Genomic DNA, 23,214 nt, shown 5'->3' with positions numbered 1-23,214 from the left:
AAATTGGGGTGTGGGTGTCTGGGCTCTGGGGGACCCCATGCAGCCCTCTCCAGCACCCACCAACTGCACTTGGGTTGTCATAGGGGTTTCTTTAACTCCCTGTTCCTGGGGGGAATCTGTTGTTGTTGTTGTTGTCTGTATTGTTGACAAGTAATTTGAAGTAAATTAGCAAAATATTTGAAACTGGTGTGATAGTGTTATTTTAACAAATGAAATATGCACAATTTTTAATTTTTTAGCGTAGCATTCCCCCAGGAGTAGCAACTCCACTGCACCCTTCTTTTGGTGGTGTGTAGTGCACGTGTAATCCCCCTAGCCCCGATAATAAACAACAGTGTAGAAGTTGAGGCATGGCTTAGGCAAGTACAGACCCACCTAAAGGATGTGAGGATACGCCTGGGTAGGTACCCTACCTGGCTCTCTACTCACCCAAGCTGTGTCTCTGTCTACACTGCTATGTTTAGCCGAATAATGTCCTGCTGCCTCCCACCCCTGGAGCCCTTCCCTGCTGCAGGGAAAGACTCCAGCAGTGGGAAATGTCTATGATAGAGGGGAAAGGCTCTGGAAGGGGGGTTGTGATGGGTTCCCCCAGGGTGCCACCTGGAACTGGGATACCACTGAGCCCAACTGACCCACCAACCTGGCTCCCTTTACATGTAGCTACATACAGTCTTTGTTCACCAGGTGTTTCCAAGAGTCTCCTTTGGGTGGGGAGTCAGTAAAGAACCATGATGATGTCACTCCCCTGCCTTATATAGCTTTTGCATAGGGTGGGAACCCTTTGTCTCCAAGGTTGGATCCCATGCTCAGTCAGTGGAAAAACACTGGTATTCCAAGATGGAGTCCAGTACCAGGTGATTTGGTCACATGCCCCTGTAGTGTCATAGTAGCCATGACTCAGAAGCTGTTTAGTGTCTTTAGGAAGACCTCCCGGTAGGAGATTAGCCTCTTCTAAGACCTGTTGTTTTCACTAATGGCCCTTCCCAGCCAGCCATCTAGACTGAGTGCATTCTGCCTACTGGGCGCTCTCCAGATGTAAACGTATTTGTAATACAGATACACAGTCAATATTCCTAACTTCAGATACAAAAATGATACATGCATACAAATAGGATAATCAGATTCAGTAAATCATAACCTTTTAAATGATATCTCACGTGACCTATCTTATATAAAATACATCATAGTTATGCCATAATCACATCATAATAATATTACTGTGACGAAGATGGGGTGTAACGTCACAGGGGTTTCCCTGCTGTCTCCCATAATTCAGAGCCTTTCCTCCCTACAGTGAACAGCTCTGGCAGTGGGGAGCTGCTGAAGCCTTTCCCCGCTCCCAGAGCCTGTCACTGCAGCATGTAACTATCTACACGTTGCTGCTTGTGATGTGTAGTGTAGATACAGAAATAAAGAATTGAAACTTTTTTTTTTATTCCAAGACTCAAAAAGAAAAACAAATTCTAGAAATGATCCTCCTGCATATTTTCAACCACCAGAGGATTTCAAACATATAAAAAGGTCTCCAATGAAATGATTTATGCGGTATATGGCAAGAATGTATAAGTTGTAAACATTTTAAGATGTGATAAGTAAAGATTTTATTTCCCGTGCTACATTAATTTGATTTGGTGAAGCATCAGAGTCCATTAGTTATTTTAAAGGTATTTGAATGTGGACTTGCAAATGTTCAAAAATACAGGAGTCCACTTGACCACTAGAGCCGGTAGAGAAGGAAGCATTGAGTGTATCCTCTTCCACTGTTATCTGTAATGCTGGGAGTAAAAAAAGAATGGAAAAGTCACCAGAGCACTGTTAGCCAAATACACAACAACCCTTATGATACTGAGCTAACCCTTTTTGCAATGTGTTCAGTTATCCCTAGCCTATGTTTGCCAGAAGCTGGGAGTAGATAACACGGGATGGATCACTTGACGATTACCTGTTCTGTTCGTTCCCTCTGGGGCACCTGGCATTGGCTATTGTCAGAAGATAGGATACTGGGCTAGATGGACCTTTGGTCTGACCCCAGTATGGCCGTTCTTATCCACATAATAATATAACAATTCAAGGGGAAGAGTAAGTTGTTAAAAGATAATGGCAACACGGACCAAGATCCTGCATTCCTTTGTATGCAGAACTTCCCCCCCGAACAGGAGTTCTGAGACTGCAAGTGACGTAAGACGCCAGCCTGGAACAGCTGGAGCTTTTCAGATAGAAGCAGCAACTCCATCACTGAAAGCAAATTCTTCAGTACCATATCTGCCTCTGTAGAAAATGCCACTGACAATTTTCTGAGAAGACATCACTCTGCAGTCTAACATGAAAGTGACAAGAAGGATAGTCTTGGGGTTAAGGCACTGCCATGGCACTTAGAGTGTGTGTGTTCAATTCCTGGCACTTCCACACCTTTCCTGTGTGACCTTGAGCAAGTCATGTAAGGCAGGATCCAAAGCCAATTGATAAAAGTGACTTGAGCGCACTTTGGATCAGGCCTTGAATCTCTCTCTGCCACAGCTCCTGTCAAATGGGATTAATAGGAATTCCCTGTCACTAACATTTGTGAAGCACTGACATGCTGTGGTGGGAGGCCATATAAATGGATAAAACAGATTTATTGCTGTGGCTTTTCAGATGAAGTAACTGAGTTTGTTCTCCACTTTAGATCGGGCAAAGGAAAATTCGATAGTTGATGCCTATAAAGCACGTGGCTTGGAAATATAACAAATGAGAACAGAAAGTATGAAGTGTTCCATAGGAGGACCCAGACACTAACTACTGTTAGAAGTGTGGGTGGAGCTTTGTAAATCCCTGAACAACAAACAATTTTTATAGCCCCTCATTGTGCGAGAGCTTTACAATCACTAAGGGCATGTCTACACTTGCCATTTAAAGTACAAAAAAACCCAGTTACTCACTTCCCATAACTGTTGTTCTTCGAGCTGTGTTGTTCATGTCTATTCCAATCAGGTGTGTGCATGATGGCCAGAAGATTTTTCCCTTAGCAGCATCCGTCGGGTTGGCCTGGGCACCCCCTGGAGTTGTGCTTTCATGGCACTCAATATAGAGCCCTGCCAACCCGCCACCCTTTCAGTTCCTTCTTGCCGGCTACTCCGACAGAGTGGTAGGAGGGTGGGTATTGGAATGGACAGGAACAACACATCTCGAAGAACAGTTACAAGAAGTGAATAACCGTTTTTCCTTCTTCAAGTGCTTGTTCATGTCCAATCAGGTGACTCCCAAGCCAAGTTCAGGAGGTGGGATCGGAGCTGTCCACTGACTGGAGTACTGCTCTTCCGAAGGCTGCATCGTCTCTGGCCTGCTGGGTAATTGCATAATGTGCAGCAAAAGTGTGTATGGAGACCACTCCGCTCTGCAGATTTCATGGGTGGGAACCTGAGCCATGCTGTCGATGAAACCTGCGCCCTGGTAGAGAGCACAGTGGTCAGCAGTGCAGGAACACCTGCCAGGTTGTAGAACTCACGGACACAGGACATGATCCATGATGAGATGCATTGGGATGAAACTGGCTGACTTTTCATCCTGTCCGCCACTGCCACAAATAGCTGAACTTACTTTCTGAACGGTTTCGTTCTCTCAGTGTAAAAGGCCAGAGCCCTGTGGACATCCAGAGAGTGGAGTCTCTGCTCCCTGCCGCTGGAATTGAGGTTTAGGGTAGAAAACCACGAGGAAGATGTCCTGGTTGATGTGAAACTGCGAGACGACCTTTGGGAGGAAAGCAGCCTGAGGCCTGAGCTGAACCTTGTCCTTATAGAACATGGTGTAGGGAGGGTCTGATGTCAAGGCCCTGAGCTCAGACAACCTCCTGGCTGAGGTTATTGCTACCAGGAACGTGACCTTGTAAGAAAGATAGAGCAGGGAGTATGTTGCTAAATGCTCAAAGCGGGGCCCCATGAGCCTTGAAAGGACCAAGTTGAGGTCCCAGGCAAGGACCGGCTAACGGACGTGAGGGTATAACCTGTCGAGCCCCTTCAGGAATCAGCTGACCATGGGGTTAGACCATGGGCCCTGCACGCCCAGGTGGAAGGCCGAGATGGCAGCTAGGTGCACCCGTCTAGAAGACAACGAGAGACCCTCCTGCTTCAGATGGAGGAGGTAGTCCAGAATGTGAGGCACTGAAGCAAGCGTTGGGGGCAAATGGCGCTGCGCCAACCAGACTGAGAATCTCTTCCACTTGGCAAGGTACATGGCTCTTGTAGAGGGTTTCCTACTACCAAGGAGGACCTGTCTGACCTGGTCTGAACAGGAAAGCTCCAACAGATTTAACCATGGAGCTTCCACGCCATAAGATGGAGCGACTGGAGGTTCGGGTGTTGGAGACATCCGTGATCTTGTGTGAGAAGGTCCGGGGAGAGCGGCAAGATAATCAGGGCTCCCAAGGACAAGTCTAGAAGGGAAGTGTACCAGTGCTGATGGGGCCAGGCCGGTGCTATCAGTATGACCTGTGCTCGATCTCTGCAGATCTTGAGCAGCACCTTGTGAACGAGCGGTATGGGTGGAAAGGCGTATAGGAGAGAACCTCCCCAGTGGAGGAGGAACGCATCCGAGCTGGAGCCTGGGCTGTGTGGAAGGAGCAGAACTGCTGGCACTTACTGTTGCACCACATGGCAAAGAGGTCTATCAGGGGAAATCTCCATCTCTGGAAGATTGAAATTGCGACATCCGGGTAAAGGGACCACTCGTGGCTGTGGAACAACCTACTGAGGTGTTCCGCCAGCTCATTCTGAATCCTGGGGAGATACGACGCCTGCAGGTGAATTGAATGTTCTACACAGAAGTCCCACAGCATGAGGGCTTCGTGGCACAGCGGAGAGGAGCTTGCACCCCTCTCCCCGTTTGTTGATATAGAACATTGCTATCGTATTGTCCGTCATGACTGATACACATTGTCCGATTGACATGGTAGGCGCACTGCTCTCAGCTCTCTGACATTGATGTGGAGACCCAGATCTGCTTGCGACCAGAGGCCTTGAGTTCTGGAGGTAAGAAGGAACTGAAGGGGTGGCAGGTCGCCAAGGCTCTATATTGAGCGCCATGAAGGCGCAACTCCAGTGGGTGTCCAGGCTGGCCCGAGGGATGCTGCTAGGGGAAAAAATCTTCCGGCCATCGTGCACGTGCGCGCGCACACCTGATTGGAATAGACATGAACAAGCACTCAAAGAGGAGTGTCCCTTTTTTGCGCAAAAACCGTGGGAGCGTCTACACTTGTTAATGACTTTTTGCGGCGAAACCCAGAAGTTTCACCGCAAAAAGAAAACCACCTTTATGAGAGGCGTACAGTTCTTTCCACTGTTCTTTTTGCGTTGATGTGAAAGTGAAGACACGTCCTTCCTGTGTAAACACCTTTTGGTCTCCGGAGGATATCTCCCAGTTCCAAAAGTGACCACTCTGGCCAGCGCTTCTGCTGCTCTGACACCAGGTAAACGGACGTCCACCCCGCCCCCCGTAAGGCCCCGGGAAGTTTGAAACTCCCTTTCCTGTGGCAAGTGCTCATCTGCCCAGGTGACCATGGCTGCTCCACATAGCAAACGATCCCCAGCTTGGAGCACTGCTGAGCTACTGGACCTGATCAGTTTTTGGGGAGAGGAGGCTGTGAAGTGCCAGCTGCGTTCCAGCCATAGGAATTTCGATACCCGCAAGCAGATTGCACGCAGTTTGCAGGAGAAGGGGCATAACAGGGACACACTGGAGTGGAGAGCGAAGATGAAGGAGCTGAGGAACGCACACCACAAGGTGAGGGAGGCCAACCGTTGGTCTGGAGCTGTGCCCCAAAGCTGCTATTTTTACAGTGAGTTGGATGCAATCCTAAGTGGTGACCACACCTCCATTGCAAAGAGCCCAATGGATACTTCTGCATGTCTGGAGTCAGTGGAAAGTGGTCCTAGCCAGGAGAAGGAGGTCATATATGAAGAGGAGGAGGCTGAGGAAGCTATGGAGCCCATTGCTGCGTGCACTCAGGACCCCTTCTCCGCTCTGGAGGTGTCTACCCAGTGTGAGCAACCACTGTCTGCTGAGGCAGAGGCAGAAGAGCAGAGCTCTGGTAAGTTGCTTTGCTTTGACAATGCATAAAGCAGGTTGTGGGCACAGAAAAGTACTAAGCTGGCTGTGTTTGTGCGCTGGGTGCCCTTCCTTCATGCTAGCCCTTTTCCGAATGGGTGTATGCAATAAACCCTATAACTCTGAGTTCCCTCACCATTGCTGGGTTCTTGTGCACCATGGGTGCTTGGTCTTTGTCACCAAGACAGTGATTTCTTACCAGTGGTGTATTGCAACGTACACAGTGATTCCTGTATGTATGTTTCACAGCAATGTGTTGTTTTTGTCTCCCCAGAAACGACTGTGGAAGACCCACCCCCTGCTGTAGCAGACCGTCTGCGATGCATAAGAAAGCGGCCAAGGTGCACTAGGGCAGACATGTTTCGTGAGGTGATTCAGCACTCCCAAGCAGAGACATGCGATAAAAATAAATGGAGAGAAACCATGACAAGATGGAAAGAGGGAGAGAACCGAGACCAAAAAGAGAATAATGCTTTCCATAGGGAAGCCATGGAGAGGCAACGTTCTGGAGCATCAGACAGATCTGTTGCATTCTCTCATTACACTGCAGAGTGACCTGATTCGTGCCCGCCCCCCATTGTAGCAAATGGGAAAGAATTCTGCACGCACTCCCCAAACTCCCACTGCACATTCTTATAGGCTCACTGCAAATTTTTCCATTCCTCAACAATCCACACCCCCAGACAGCTCGTCAAACGACAGCTGGAATTATACACAGCTATGAGGTATATGGGCACCCCACCCTGTTCCCCACCATCACTCGGGATTGATACATGTGCATGTGGTGTTTTCTCTGTTTTTAAAATAAAAGCACACGTTTTTCAAAAAGAAGCAAGCTTTATTTGTGCGTTCACATTTCTGTACATGTCATCACAGCTACAAGTCAACTAGCACTTCATCTTCACTGAAATTACACACAGAACCACCATGTAGCACAGCACATGCTGTTAACACTTCCTTTCCCAAGCACAATAGCAAAGTTTAATGATTTTCGTTTGCAAACTTTTCCCTCAAGGCATCCCGGATCCTAACTGCCCCACATTGTGCCCCTCTAATAGCCCTGGTATCTGGCTGCTGAAACTCAGCAGCCAGGCGTTCGGCCTCCAGGCTCCACGTATGAGCCAACCTTTTGCCCTTCCCCTCACAAATGTTATGTAAAGTACAGCACGCCGCAATAACCATGGGAATATTTTCCCCACTCATTTCCAGTCTACTATTCATACATCTCCAGCGAGCTTTCAAACGGCCAAATGCGCATTCGACAGCCATTCTGCACTACTCAGCCCGTTGCTGAAACGTTCCTTACTATCATCTGGGTTTCCAGTGTATGGCTTCATGAGCCATAGCATCAATGGGTAAGCTGGGTCTCCCAGGATCACAATGGGCATTTCCACTTCCCCGACGGTGAGCCGCTGGTCTGGAAAGAAAGTCCCCACTTGCAGCTTTCGGTACAGGCCAGTGTTTCTAAAGATACGTGCGTCATGCACCTTTCCAGACCATCCAGCATTAATATCAGTGAAACACCCACGGTGATCCACTAGCGCCTGCAAAACCAGGGAGAAGATCCCCTTACGATTTATATACTCATTGCCAAGGTGGGCCGGGGCAACAATAGGGATCTGCGTTCCATCTATCGCCCCACCACAGTTAGGGAAGCCCATTTCTGCAAAGCCATCCAAAATGTCACACACATTACCAAGAGTCACGGTCTTGCACAGTAGGATACGATTAATGGCCTTGCACACTTGAGTTCCCACGGCACCAACGGTCGATCTCCCCACTCCAAACTGGTTCGCAACCGACCGGTAGCTGTCTGGAGTCGCCAGCTTCCACAATGCGATTGCCACAAGCTTCTCTACAGTGAGTGCAACTCTCAGTCTGGTGTCCTTGTGGCGCAGGGCTGGGGAAAGCGCTGCACACAGTTCCATGAAGATGGCTCTCCACATCCGAAAGTTTTGAAGCCACTGGACATCATCCCAGACATGCATAACGATACGATCCCACCACTCTGAGCTAGTTTCCCTAGCCCAAAACCGCCGTTCCACAGTGCTCAGCTCCTCAGTTAATGCCAAAAGCAATCGACTGTTACTTATTTCCATTTCAGGCATCTCATCAGGCATCTCTGACTGCAGCTCTCTTTGCAAGTTTAAAAACAGCTGCACTGCCACGCGGGATGTGCAAGTGACAGCTATCAAAGTAGTGGACAGCAGTGCAGGATCCATTCCTGCTTGTAGATGTGGCAGGGAAAGAAGCCAGACAGCCGGGGGGGTTAAAAAATGCCGCAAAAGAAACAAGGAAGTAATGGGGATGCTGCGACAAGAAGCAATGCATCACGGGCCACTGAGTAGGGACCCAGAATGCCCTTTGCTCACCCCCTCTTCCCACAAGACCTATCGAGAGAGCTGCACTGTGGGAGAGCTGCCCTAGAGCGCTGCTCTCATCCACGATAGAAGTGCTGCTAATGTCTGATGCCTGAGGAATTCAGTGAGTACACAAACCAGTGCTTTACTTTCACCGGTTCCCTATCTCAGCACAAAAACTCTGCAAGTGTAGACATAACTCTGACCGGTAACTTAGGCCTTGGCTACACTTACCAGCTAGTTCGACGGCTGGAAATCGAAGTTCTGGGTTCGACTTATCGCGTCTAGTCTGGACGCGATAAGTCGAACCCGGAAGTGCTTGCCGTCGACTGCGGTACTCCAGCTCGGCGAGAGGAGTACCGCGGAGTCGACGGGGGAGCCTGCCTGCCGCGTGTGGACCAAGGTAAGTTCGAACTAAGGTACTTCGACTTCAGCTACGTTATTCATGTAGCTGAAGTTGCGTACCTTAGTTCGAATTAGGGGGGGTAGTGTAGACCAAGCCTTAGGGTATTTGTTACTTCCAGGCCATCAAAGCTGATGGAAATAATACTGTGTAACTATATTTAAACACAGGGAAATAAGGGGCATTCCTGATCTATTTATATGAGGGTTTTTCCTAAAGCAGATGCTGTGGTGATCTAAGCACTAATGTCAACAAGCAAATAATTGAACGTACTGTACCTACCATATTTCTTCTGCTTTGGCTTCCTGTACAATTGTGACATCAACACAGATTTGAGAGAAGTGTGTGAAAGCTTTGTGTATATTGCCTGAGTTTCAAATACAGTAGCAGTTTCATGACATTTTGTTCTATCTTGTGTTGGCGAGGGCATGGACTAGGTAGTCTGGTCGGTCTTTACCATCTCTAGCTTCTGGGATCCCATGCAGCTTCTCTTTTGTTTACTTACCATGTCATAGGGGTACCGTGCATTTCTTACTGCTGTACACACTGCTGCGGTCCAGCACTGGCAAGTAGGTTGCAACCACTACGCAGTAGCTGACTTCAGGTTTCAAATCTTCTATTTTAACAACTTTGTCTGTTCCTTCATACGCCAGTATTTTGGTTTTCTACATATGGGGGGAGGGGGAAATCACAATCAGTATGCTCCTGTAATAAGTATTTCCATGGCCCGGCTTTGTTAAGGACAGCAGCATTGTACAGCCATGTTTCGGATGTGCGTGAGCCAACAACAGTATGTAAATAAAATAATTGATTAGCTTGTAGCATCTAAAAAGACCTAGAAAGACAGTGCCCCACCCCAAAGAGCTAATTTAGGAATGATAAAGGAGAGCTGAAACACACTAACAAAGGGATAGGATAACGATTGGTGATATAATGATAAAGTCATGAATTATTTTCTAAAACCTCTAGGTTCATTTAGTTATACACAAGCAAATCTGGAGGGTTAATTCAATTGTAAACAGAGGCTGTGCTAGCCCACTGAGGGCCCTAAGCAGAAATACTTTTGCACTCTCGCTCCCGCCCAGATACTAATAAACTTGTTAAATAATTCACGTTAAATGAGAAAGCGAACAGGGGGCCCCCTTGAGCTGCTTGGGGCCCTATTGCTTAGTCTGCTTATATCTAGCACTGGCTCTGTTAAAGCAGAAAGGGTTTGCACAGGCTTATGTAATTCAATTTTTAGAAGTACAATGTGTACATGAATGTGCACTTACTTCATTTAGCATGTTGTTGATTAGAAACACTCGATATAATAGATCATAATAGTTTGTCATTGGTATCTTGCTGCCTCTTCTCCTTGTATAAGGTGAATTTGGAGCCTGGAGCTTTAATTTTATGGATTTGTTTCCAGGAGTCACATTTACTGATGGAGGTCCTATCTTTGCTAGAGTAGTAAACAAAAATACGAAAATAATTACAACTGATTAATGCTTACCTCCCAGTCCAGAATTGTAAGCCATTGGAAAAAAATAGACCATCAAATAATTTAATTTGTAATGTTACTATCTTTGTATCGTGGCATCATGTGGTACTTATAGCTGATGGGTTGCTTTTGCGGTTTTTTTTTTTTTTAAATAGTCCAAAGTTTTAATTTACAGACATGAAAAATATCAGCTCAAAAGATGAAAACTTGTGAAAGTTTGGTAAAATTCCACGTTGCTGTTCACAAGGTATATTTGTTGTAAGCAAAAGGGAATTTTCATGAGCTAGGACTTTCAGAATTGTCTGTGTGTTTGGATTACTCAAAATGGCTACCTTAAAAACATCTGTCTTGCCATGGACATTGTCCTCAGTGAGGACAGGAGCTTTTGACATATTTGAAAAACATTTGGGTAAATCTTGTGCAATTCCCAATGACATGGGAAAGCAGAATCAACCCAATGTTATTTCTTTTTTGGGTGGGTGAGTGGCGTAGGAGGGGGAAGGTGAGCAAGGGTGCTGGAGGTGCTGTAGCATCCCGTGGCTGGAAGTGGCTTCCATTATATACAGAGTTTACAGCTTGGTTCAGTGGCTCTCAGCACCCCGCACTGTAAAAATTGTTCCACCACCCTTGAAAGTGAGACAGGTGAACATGTTCCATCACCCAAGCTACTGTCATAAAATACTAGTCTCTGTGACAAAGCTTAGCTTTTCTGTTTCTGCAGAAAAGGACCTAGGGGTCACAGTGGACGAGAAGCTGGATATGAGTCATCAGTGTGCTCTTGTTGCCAAGAAGGCTAACGGCATATTGGGCTGTATAAGTAGGAGCATTGCCAGTAGATCGAGGAACGTGATCGTTCCCCTTTATTTGACATTAGTGAGGCCTCATCTGGAGTACTGTGTTCAGTTTTGGACCCCACACTACAAGAAGGATGTGGAAAAATTGGAAAGAGTCCAGCGGAGGGCAACAAAATGATTAGGGGTCTGGAGCACATGACTTATGAGGAGAGGCTGAGGGAACTGGGATTGTTTAGTCTCCAGAAGAGAAGAATGAGGGGGGATTTGATAGCGGCCTTCAACTACCTGAAGGGGGGTTCCAAAGAGGACGGAGCTCGGCTGTTCTCAGTGGTGGCAGATGACAGAACAAGGAGCAATGATCTCAAGTTGCAGTGAGGGAGGTCTAGGTTGGATATTAGGAAACACTATTTCACTAGGAGCGTGGTGGAGCACTGGAATGTGTTACCTATAGAGGTGGTGGAGTCTCCTTCCTTGGAGGTTTTTAAGGCCCGGCTTAACAAAGCCCTGGCTGGGATGATTTAGTTGGGAATTGGTCCTGCTTTGAGCAGGGGGTTGGACTAGATGACCTCCTGAGGTCCCTTCTAACCCTGATATTCTATGATCTATGATTCAAGCAAATGGTTAAGGAAAACCTCAGTCCCTTACATTGTAATGAGGATGGTTAAGTCTGACTCTCACAGATCCATGAGATCAACTGTACCAATCAAAAGTGAGCTGGAAAAGCATGCTACCACCTCTTCTGTTGCTGCTTCTCTGTATATATCACTAGGATATATACCATCAAAAGAAAAGTTACACATACACACATTTTACCAACTTCTAAACACAAGCTGTAAACCTACTGTGCCAAAACAAAGGTTCATCTGCTATGAACTTCCCTTCAAACTTGTTCCCCTGGCCCCAGGTAGAAGGAAATGTATTAGCAAGAAACTTCAGCATGCAATTAGGAAACAGCACACAGAAGACACTGCAGTGCAGTAAAGGATGGTGATCACAGCTATACACCAAGCTTTACAAACTGTTCCTTCATTGAAAGATGTACTGTGTTCTTGAAAGCACTGAACTTCCACGTGACAGGTGCTGGTGTAGACCATTGGCAGGATGTTCCCATGCAGCCTATAACTCTTGACTTTCTGCTCCTTTTTTCCATAGCTTAAGGGGGACACATTTCTCCCCTTACTCTCGGCTTTCTCGATCCTTTGTCCAGACCTGGCTGTGGTGTTGAACGCTAATGGAAGTGCTTGTTCCCGCTCCAGGCCATTTAGTTATCTTAGGGGCACCCATTTCTTAAGTTAAAGAGAGTCAGCCTGCTCTGGTTTCTCAGTTATGTATAGGCATTGTGACAGACCCAGACCAGTGGGGTACAGGAGTCTGGTAGAGGGCAAATATACTGGTCACTGGATGAGTAGTTTTCTGTTCCCTGAGTGACCAGAGCAGGGGCTGCACTAGAGTAATCAGGAACCTGCTAGAACCAGTTAAGGCAAGCAGGCTAATTAGGACACCTGGAGCCAATTAGGAAGAAGCTGCTAGAATCAATTAAGGCAGGCTAATCAAGGCACTTGGGTTTTAAAAGAAGCTCACTTCAGTTTGTGGTGTGAGTGTGAGGAGCTGGGAGCAAGAGGCGCAAGGAGCTGAGAGTGAGAGGGTGTGCTGCTGGAGGACTGAGGAGCACAAGTGTTATCAGACACCGGGAGGAAGGTCCTGTGGTGAGACTAAGGAAGGTGTTTGGAGGAGGCCATGGGGAAGTAGCCCAGGGAGTTGTAGCTGTCATGCAGCTGTTACAGGAGGCACTATAGACAGCTGCAGTCCACAGGGCCCTTGGCTGGAACCCGGAGTAGAGGGCGGGCCCGGGTTCCCCCCAAACCTCCCAATTGACCTGGACTGTGGGTTCTTCCAGAGGGGAAGGTCTCTGGGCTGTTCCCCAACCCACATGGTGAATCTCTGAGGCAAGAAAATCCGCCAAGAAGCGCAGGACCCACCAAGATAGAGGAGGAACTTTGTCACAGCATCTAATTAGTACTTGTGTGTACTCACGCTAAGTGGAATTTTGTATAAAGTATTTGTTTTGTAATAGCAATTTTCTTGAGAATGGCTGATTCCTGAGACCTAGATGTCTGACTATGATGCTCTGTTTCTGAATAAGGTTCTGACACCTGACGTCTGGATAATACATGCTTCACCCTGGAACTTGTACATCTTTTTGTTGCTCATCTGCCACACCCTGATTTAGCTAACATATCTTCTGCCTACCACCTGATGCAATTGCATGTTTGTACTGTACAGCAATACTACACAGCTGTTTTATCCTGCATGGAGATTCTTGCTTGCTAAAGCAACTGAATTTTACTGACCTTCATAGTTCAGAGCCACCTAGGAATCTTTCCTCCCCCCAAGCAGTTTAACATTTTCACTATTCCTCAGCAGCATACTCTAGACAGAAGCATTGAATGTGAGTAGGTGCGGGCTGGTGGTAGTTATATATAGTCCAGTCTCTAGGGAAGTGAGCATCTTCCACAAGCACAAAGTGTACCCACTGCCAGTTAGCTCACAGCACAGTTTTGTTAAATTCAGTCTTTCGGCAGAAAAAGGAACTTCCCCATCCTTCTCATGGCATTAGCATACTCTGAGATCAATAAGACAGCAACGTGGAGAACCAATTTGACAATGTGTACTCTCTTACCATAGAAACCTTTACACTTTGCTGTAGAAGGCTAAAGATGACAAGCATTTAGCATTGTAGAGGGCATCTTCAGTGAGGCCCCTAATTTTGCACCAGCACTTTTGTGTTTGCTGTCAACTCTGACTACAGTACCGAGGCTGCAAACAATTACAGTCACAAGCAATAGAGCTTAGACTTCTAGCAACCCATTCTGTGGGTACAAATGTGCATTCAGAACAAAAAGGATCATAGCGTGAAACAAAAGGTATACCCTAAGCTTTAAGAACCACAATGTTAACTTGGTCTGCAATGTAATCATAATTTTTCTTTTGTTAAACTTTTAGTTATAAAGCGACTATTCAAAATTACAAGTTGTGGGGGAAAAAACAGACATCCCTTGAAGAGAGAGCCCATATTTCTGTATACAGAATGGCTAAACACTTTCAGACTTACTTTCCCTCCACGGAGTAAATCTGCTGCTGGTGTTCCAATCTGAATGGACTCCAGCTGAAAGAGATTTCACTCTGCCATAGTAAGGTTCTCTGATATCAGATGTCTGATGTGTTAGGTCACAAAAAACTTCACGAATACCCCAACATTCTTCTTTATTTTTCCATTGGCTTTGCCCATACCTGTGGAGGGGGAGGGAGAGGGAGAGAAGGTGTAGCCTTTGGTAATTTCTGACCATTGGTTTAAGGTTGTGCAGGTTCTGACGTTATAGTTCCACATCCAGTTGCTGAGCTGCACTCAAACACCAGATCCTCAGATCTGCCATGGCAAATAGCTTTTTCATCCAAGTTGATTGCAGGAAAAATTGCTGTCATAGGTGCTTTCCAAAGTGTATTTCTGCATTTTTGTAAAGGAGACGTAAAACTGAAGTGCTGACCGCTTCTTGTCATTAAAAACCTATGGCACTTTCCCCCCTCTAAATAAGGGGTGCTAGCTGTGGCCTACTAGATATTTTTCCATGGAGGCAAAATGTCAAATTGCCCATCTAAGCCTTCCTGCAGTTTCAATCAGCAAGTGTTTGTCACTTCCTATTGCTGGGCCCTGTGGCTTAAGGTTTCAAAAATGATTAGTGATTTAAGGTGCCTCCATGTGGGATGCCCTACATGATATGCCAGAGGGCAGGAGCTCTAATAACCAGCCCCCTTTAAGGTGTCTCAAAAATTGGACAACTAAAGACTGAGCACCCAAGATTACTAGTTGCTTTGGAAATGTAGGCCAGTGAGATAGCACATTCCACCCCAGAGACAATGAGTGATGAAGATGCTCAGCACATTGCAGGGAGTTACTTGACATCATCTTTTGTGCTATTTGTAGCAATTGACTAAGTCGCCTCTTTTGAGGTAGCAGAGCCTGGCCATTCCCTGAACATAGGAAGGAAGAGAAGAGTGAAGTTTTTCAGTGAAAAATGCAGATTCAGCAACAGTGAAACATTTTGCAAATTCTTGTCAATTCCATTGAATGGTCATGGAGGGGAAAAAACAACACATTTTTTTGAAGTCAAAATGTTTCATTTGAACATGTTTGCATTCAAAAAGACGGTTTCAAAATTGCACACTACTTTACTAATAAATAACAATAAAGCCATTTGAAAAGCTCAAAATTGAAACAAAACACTTTGACCCAAAATGAATTTTTCTTTGACTTTTCCGGTTGCCAAATATTTTGCTAAGCATTTCCTTTGGGTCAACCCAAAACAATTTTTGTTCTTGACTTTTTGGAACTGCCAGTGAACTGAAAAAAATCAGTTCTTGCTCAGTTCTACTTCTCAGCCCAGCTATCACAGACATAAAGACAAGCAGGAGCTGGGAGTTCCTCACTGTACTTACACTTTGTACTGCACAAAGTAGATAATGTCACCTGTGGCAGCCCTCCCAGGCTGCCAATGCAAGGTATTGTTGAAGTTTAATGAGTGAAATTCGACCTTTTGTGGTTTAATTAATTCCTGCAATTCTTGATTTCCTGAAACTAAAGGAAAAGAAACTGCAAATAACAAGTACTAAAGGATAGAAAGCATTTGTTTTAGACACATACAGAACTAAAGTAGTTAAATTGTAATTTGTGGTATTATTTTCTTTTACAGAATAGTGAATTTAGTGCCAGTAAAAGGGGCCATATTAACATCCTAGAAAATTGAAGCATTTTAAGTCAATTCACATCAGCGGTTTCTAGTTTCCCCAATGCCACCTCCCGCCCCCCCCCCCCCCCCCCCCCAACACGTCTCAACCATAAACAAAGGGATTATTATTGTTACTATTTATTATTTATGCAGTGTCCATAAACATGCTAGGGATGAGAGGCTCTGCATGCCTGCCCGTTCAAAATATTAACATCTCAATGGTCAATCAGGGTTCCATTTGTTGTGGTAGTTTGTGATGTCTACTCCTGTCCAGTAAAAACTGATCTGAAATTTACCAGTTTATGCCACATAAGAAACTGAAAATTTGTCAGATGGCAACAATTTTCATGCTAATCTGAACCAGTTAACAAGCTTCAGAAGCATCCAATTTTCCTCTTTCAGTGATACAGACAACTACCTATTCTGGCTCTGACACTAGCATTATAACAGAATGAACTAAAACACATTAGTTAAAGTGACAGCTATAAAATGATTTTTGATGGGAAACATTTGTCTTAGCTTCTAATTCAGAACCTTGAAAGACAATAAAACCAACTAACATTTGGAAATGACAAAACTTTATACATTTGTGAAAATACCTAGAGATCCTGTCTGAGTCATTTGTCCAGATTCATTAAGAAAACCCAACATTGCCGCCACATCAAAAGAACTAGAAGTGTTTACTTACCAGTTACACCAGTCCAAAGCAAATTTATCAGTAAGTACAGGGGGTAGTGTTTAATCAGCATGGTTAGAAGAGCAGCTGCATGGATGGAGAGCATCTCTGTAGCTCTTGGTCATATATAACCAAAAGTATCACTACTTTAAAAAGGAAGTGTGTGTCGTTCATAAGTATCATAGTTCCATATTTAGTTCCCCTTTTGTTGGAGACCCACACGCCCATTAGCAAGGGTAGGTTTGGGCCCCAGAGTCGGGCACGAGTTGACGAGACCCTGGGAAGCGGAGGGGCCGAGGCGACATGGCCTGAATTGGATCTCCTTGCCACAGGCTCTTTTGGCTTGGAGTGGGGAGAGCGACACCTCTCAAGCCTCTTCTTTTTCTGGGGCACTGGGGACTGAGAAGATAGTCTCTGGGCAGAGCCGTGGCAGTGCTATGACTCCTTGGGGTCCTTCCTTGGCACTGCCTCGCGCACTGTCAGCACCGGAGAAGCGTGCACTGGCGAGGAGGTGCTGGGCATGGGTTCTGCCGACGCTGGGTCGGATTGCGGCCGGAGTGCTGCCTCCACTAGAAGCACCTTGGATGAAAGTAAGTTAAAGGTACTTACTGGGGTCCTGGGCAGGGGCGTGGCCTCAACCAGAACAGGCGGGGCCTTTACATCAAGATTTAAAGGCCCCGGGGCTCTCGCTGCGGCTGGGAGCCCCGGAGCCTTTAAATCACCCCAGGAGCTACCAGCTGCAGAGGCGGCTAGGAGTCCCGGGGCTCAGGGGCGATTTAAAGGGCCCGGGGCTCTGGCCACGCTACCGCAGCGGAGCTCTGGGCCCTTTAAATCACCGATGGAGTCCTGCCTCTGCTACCCCAGGGTTCTGGCAGCTGGGCTTGGGCGGCGATTTAAAGGGCACGGGGCTCCGATGGCGGGGCCCGGGCCTTTTAAATCGCTGCCCGAGCCCGACTGCCACAGCCCCGGGATAGCAGCGGCAGGGCTCCCGTGGGGATTTAAAGGGCCAAAGGCTCTGGCTGCTGCGGGGAGCTCTGGGCCCTTTAAATCACCGCCAGAGCCCTGCTGCCGGAGCCCCAGGGTAGCAGCGACAGGGCTCCGTTGGTGATTTAAAGGGCCCAGGCTCCCCGCAGCAGGGCTCAGGAGACGATTTAAAGGGCCGTTGGCTCCGTCTGCTGCAGGGAGCCCCGGGCCCTTTAAATCGCCAGCCTGGGGAAGCCGATCAGGTCCGGCACAGCGTACCGGCTTACTTTCATCTCTGCCTAGGGCAGAGCCCGTTGCAAATTCTGCACCTCTCCTTCTGGTGGCTCTCCCTGAGACACCGCAAACAGGAAGAGTGTGGATCACTCTTAGGCATAAACTTTCCACAGTCCTTGCAGAGCTCGAATCCTGGGGAGCAGGGCATACCCCAATACCAGGGGAGCGCTGGTTGGGGGAACTCCCGAAAGGAAACATAAGTACTACTACTACTACTACTAACACACACTACTAACTACGACAAACTATAAACTGCTAAGGGAAAAATCTTCCAGCTGTCGTGCATGCGGCGCGCGCACACCTGATTGGAATGGACATGAACAACACATCTCGAAGAACAACAGTTACGAGAAGGCGAGTAACCGGTTTTTTGGGCCTTACATAAAAGTAACTTTTGATCTAACCAAGTTAATAGCTTCCTTGTTCTGAATTAAACACACAGCCACTTGTTCTTGAGTTGGCAGCTGCGTCACTTCTAGGCTTGGAATAAAGCTTTATAATAAGCAGGCCAGGATTTTTGGGCACCGTGCACTATGGAAATTGCCCCCCCCACCTCCCATCAACTAGACAGCAAAGTGACCCTGCCTCATACCAACCTCAGCATGCCCCTCCCACCTCACATATACCCCAACACAACTCTCCACCCTCCCCCCATTTATCCTGATGCCCCCCCCCACCGCAGCAGCTCTGAAATACATGCCGCTCTCTGCAGCCCAACACCTCAGCATCACAAGCCCCAGCCCCCAACTCATCCCATAGTCCACCAGTAACTCATCCCCAGCCTCTCATACACTGCCCCCAGAACCTTCCTGGCCACTTAGCAGTGCCTCCAAGGCCAGTAATCCTGTCCCAGGCTAGGGCAGGTCCCTGCTGCCCAGCTTCACTCACTCCACATGCTCATGTCCTCACACTATTCAGGTTTGGCACAGCTGTCCTTCTGTCATAATGGAGGGCGGCCAAGCCCAACTTCAGTGAGTGGCGTAGGGACCCAACACCCCGGGGCGCAATGCTGCTCAGGTTTGGCCTGGCTGCCCCTCCATCCTAACGAGGCTAAAATGAAAAAAAAAAAAAAAGCTGGGTGCCTAAAGTTAGCATCTTAAGACCATATGTAGGCACCTAAATAAATGAGCTGGTGGTCAAAAGTGCTGAGTACCTAGCAGCTCCCCAAAACAACACAATGTTTTATATTCATTCTTAGACCACCAAAAATGCCACACTTGTCTCTTCTTGGCTATCACTTGCTCTGCTGTGAAGAGGCTTTTGCTTCTTATTCTGCTTCGCTGTTCACCCGTCCAAAGTCAAAGAATATGACAAAACTGCTCTTCATAATGTACCACACTTTGCTATTAAAGGTAATCTGGCTTGAAAGCCTTGGGTTTGGGTCCAGAATGCTTTAAATTTCCAGGTCTATTTAACACAGTCATTTTGGAATGTACTTTTGGAGAGATGTGAGTAAAAATACAATTGCTTTGTCTTTAAATAGCAGAAAGGTGCTAAGCATCCAAAACTCCCACTAACTTCTATACAAACTGCAGGTGTAAGAACCTTTCGGAGGAAAAAAAAGCAGTGAAATCGGAGTGGCTTGATTTATTTTTGTTTTTTTAAGTGCCATGCTGTACACGAGCCTTGGAGTTCAGTCTCCAATATGCTTCACTGTGCTGTCCAACCTGTTGTACCAACTGCTGTGTTTATTAACTTATTTAAATGCACTTGATACACTGTTGCCCCACCTTCTGACACCCCTGTGCCATTCAAACACCAGCATCACTCTGTGGAGAGGTAGCAGATATCGTGGCTTTGCGGTGGACTCCCAGTGAAGGAGGAATCAGTGATATGGAATCTGGGTATATTCTAAGTGTAACATTTTATTTACAGATCTACCCCAGTCCTGAAATGAGATGCATGCAGCCAATCTTTTCTTCCCAGAATATTAGCCCAACCCCAATGTCCTATTCCTAAGGCCCAAGCCTGCCTCAGGAACAGACTCTAATCAGAGACCAAGTTCTCCAGCTTCTTGCACAAGTCCCTCTCTCTCCTGAAGCTGCCTACACACAAAACCAAAAACAATTTCGCATGTCTTTCCATGAGGCCCCATTTGCTCACTCTAACCTCCCTCTCCCTGCCAAGACAAGTTACCAGTGTCACCTGGTGATGCCTCTCAAAAAGATATAACAAATGCACACACACTACATAGGTGCAGAAACATTAACCCAGATGCAGTCTGTCCTGCAAGGACAAAGTCCTGGTCCAACTGAAATCAACAGCAAAATACCCATGGACTTCAAAGAGTGCAGGATCTGGCTGCAAATAATGGTTTGAATGAAAAATAAATGAATTAAAGATTGTCTTATGTGAAGTTGTGACCATACTTTAATACACTAGTAATCTGTAAAAAAGCCACTGGCAGCTGCTTCCACATATTGGGCCCAATTCAGCTCCAGTGTAAGTGGGGACATGTTCTACTTCCTTAGTGAAGTTGTACCAATGTACATCAGGGCTGAATTTGCATCAAAGATGGTTAAAAATTGAGATTTCTCTCTCTGACCTTTTTGTCAACTGTTTGAAACGGGCCACTCTCATTACCACTACAGAAGTGATTTTTCCTCCCTTGGTATCTTACTGTTAATTGAATTGTCTCGTTAGACTGACCTCACACTTAGTAAGGCAACTCCCATCTTTTCATGTGCTGTCTATTTATACCTGCTACTGTATTTTCTACTCCATGCATCTGATGAAGTGGGTTCTAGCCCATGAAAGCTTAGGCCCAAATAAATGTTAGTCTCTAAAGTGCCACAAGGACTCCTCATTGCTTTTGCTGATACAGACTAACATGGCTACCACTCTGAAATCTGACTAATTAGTCAATCAGCCCATTTGGTGGGCCAGGAATTATAGGAATATGAGGGTTGAAATCTAGAAAGAAAAGAAAAATCAGCAAGGGCAGAACATGATCCCAAATAGTACATGTGCCACTGACTGGGAAATTGTTCTTATCTCTTGATTTCCCCGACACACCTCTCAAACAATGATGACCTTTAAGCAGTTCCCCTCCCTAGAAATAACTGGTATTTATTTCATAATGTTTTATGAGCTCAAATTCAGGAATAAGGAACTTTTACATAGTCCAGTAACAAGACTGATGTCATCACTGAATTTTACAGCCATGCTCCCTTCAACACAGAATGTCTTGTAGACTTTGATCTGTATCAACACAACTTGATGATGTTGTCAGCTTAGCTGTGGGATGATGTGTTTTAAAACCCTGTGGCTTTTCAATGATCATTCTTATTCGTCAGTTCCTTCCCCCCCCCTACTTCTCCCCCGGTAGAAAATAATTCAAAACCAGTATTTCAGAGAGGGTGAAATTCTTGTTCTATCTAGGTCAATGGCAGAACTTCCATTGACTTCACTGCGGCCAGGATTTCACTCAGGTGGCCTACGAAAGCCTTTTGTTCAAATTCTAGTTCTCTTAGAGAGAAGTTCTTATCTGAATGTATGATTCATGGTGTTCTGATTAATGCTGTGGTTCAGGACAAGTTCTAGTTCACAATGAACTTTTTTTGTAAAATGAATAGCAGCTATTATGTTGACCCGTTTAACTATTTCTGTTTATTGAAAAATCTTATTAAAATATGCATATTAAATTCCAGTACCACCCAGAGACCCCAATTTCCAGGGCTGGTGCCTGACTGTACTCACTGCTCTACAATGAGCTATGTTCCCAAAAGATTACCATCTACCTATAACCTGTATGAAATGTAAGACCTAGATGTTGCATGAAATGTACACACATTTGTCAAAAAAGTAACATGACAGTATTTAAGGAGTATGGCAATACTGTATATTTTAAACAAGACTTTATAAATAGGAGAACCAACCTTTTAAGAAAAAAGTAAGAATTGGGAAGTGTCACTGAAAACTGGAAATATTAATGTTTCCTGCAGGCTTTTACAGAAATTGTTTTAAATATACCCATGTTAAAAGGAAGCATTAGTTAGGCTTAAGATCCTACTCCTCCCATTTTATTTCAAAGCACTTGACAAGTAATGGATTAATCAGCAGTAGTGTGATAAATGTGCAGGAACAGTAAAAAGACACCCTTATTTACTTAGTATGAGTGCACACATGGATTATTGGTCCTTAGAAATACTCTTATTTGAGGCCAAATATAGACGTCAGTGCTGGCATTACAACATAACCTCTTTGTGAGACTTGGATAGAAACAAGGTCACACTCATGTAAGCAGCTGATTGGAGTTCCCCTTATGAACTAAGCCTTTGACACTACCAAACCATAGACTTGCTGTAGAATAAAATGCATTTCCCAATTGTAAGAGGAATTATTCACTATGGGTGAAATTCACCCCTGCCGTGGATCTGTACCCACAGTCTGCATTATTTAATTCCCACTTAAGCCTTACTTGGAAACCTATGACACACAAGTCTGGAATGAACCCATTGCACATGGTTCAATGTAACTTTTGCTATGCACACACATTTGAAGGAAGTGGTGGCAGGGCAGAGCTGGAAATCAGATAACTTAGTTTACAGTGAACATTTCTCGCAACCAGCACAGCTTCCCTGCAGAGGCCACACAAGTATGAGACCAGCTCCTTATCCAATCAATACAAAGATAAGCAGTTTGATAGTGTGTGTATTATATGCCTTGGTACAGAACCTATGGAATGCGGTTGAGAGAAGCAGTGGTGTCATCAATTGTTCTGCTCAATACAGAGGAGGATGTTTAAGTTAGTATGTGAATGAATCCACTTTCTTTTCTTATTTTTCAAGCAACAGGGACTTGTTCTTTTGCCACGCCCCAGGGACCAAGATAGGAGAATACACTAGCTGTTTGGGGAAGAGGTAAATCTTGCACAACGAGATTTATTACAGGCAAGTTTCCAGGAAAGCAAGTACTGAGCTACTTTGTAGAGTGAGCAAATCCACAGCTTCCCAGTCAGGGGTGTGGGTCTTAACTTTTGATACAAAAAAGACTGGGATCAAGCTTGTAAATTACAGCTCTAAATCCCAAATGCCAAAAGGTGATAGACTAGAGTGGGGGGTGCTCGAAAAAAGGTGGGGAGGTTGGAGCTGTGAAGGATGGTATGTTAGAGGTTTTATTATATATTAAATAAGTTACTTACTTTCATTTAAAATATTTATTTAGCATCATGTGAAACCTTAAACTATGCCAAAATACTAATAAGTGGTGCTCTGTATGTTGGGACACCTGGACACAGTCAAGCAACAAAAAATCTGAATTATTTCATGAGAGATACCAAATTTATTTCAGCGCGGAATTAACTTCCTTCTGCTTTTTAAAAAAGTGCCAGAGTGATTGTGATGGAGAAGAGAGACCTCCATTTAGGCCTGGATAGGT

At 45.7% G+C, this 23,214-nt stretch overlaps 1 protein-coding gene across 2 annotated transcripts; it reads right to left on the bottom strand.

Moving 5' to 3' along the window:
* Positions 1-1,596: 1,596 nt before the first annotated feature.
* IL22RA2 (interleukin 22 receptor subunit alpha 2) lies at positions 1,597-16,684 on the bottom strand. Of its 2 annotated transcripts, XM_054023997.1 has the most exons (6): positions 16,591-16,684; positions 15,613-15,751; positions 14,231-14,409; positions 10,116-10,285; positions 9,347-9,506; positions 1,597-1,775 (listed from the first exon to the last, which is right to left on the bottom strand). In XM_054023997.1, the coding sequence occupies exons 1-5, from the start codon at positions 16,682-16,684 to the stop codon at positions 9,351-9,353; spliced, it is 738 nt and encodes a 245-aa protein (XP_053879972.1). In that variant the 3' UTR covers positions 1,597-1,775; positions 9,347-9,350. The 2 variants fall into 2 exon arrangements, with proteins under 2 accessions (XP_053879972.1, XP_053879971.1); XM_054023996.1 differs by lacking the exon at positions 1,597-1,775 and having other exon boundaries at positions 8,836-9,506.
* Positions 16,685-23,214: the final 6,530 nt, after the last annotated feature.

The sequence above is a fragment of the Malaclemys terrapin genome, chromosome 3, assembly GCF_027887155.1.
Source record: "Malaclemys terrapin pileata isolate rMalTer1 chromosome 3, rMalTer1.hap1, whole genome shotgun sequence".
Taxonomy (NCBI): domain Eukaryota; kingdom Metazoa; phylum Chordata; order Testudines; family Emydidae; genus Malaclemys; species Malaclemys terrapin.
This window is presented reverse-complemented; position numbering and strand designations above follow the sequence as displayed.

Bases quoted from the DNA above. Each gene is read 5' to 3' on its own strand.
- IL22RA2 (XM_054023997.1), bottom strand. From the start codon at position 16,684: ATGCTCTCCATCCATGCAGCTGCTCTTCTAACCATGCTGATTAAACAC. The intron at 15,752-16,590 runs GTAAGTAAACAC...CTTTTCCTTTAG, and splicing joins GCTTTGGACTGGTGTAACTG to TTTCAGGAAATCAAGAATTG. The intron at 10,286-14,230 runs GTAAGTCTGAAA...TTACTACTCTAG, and splicing joins ATTTACTCCGTGGAGGGAAA to CAAAGATAGGACCTCCATCA.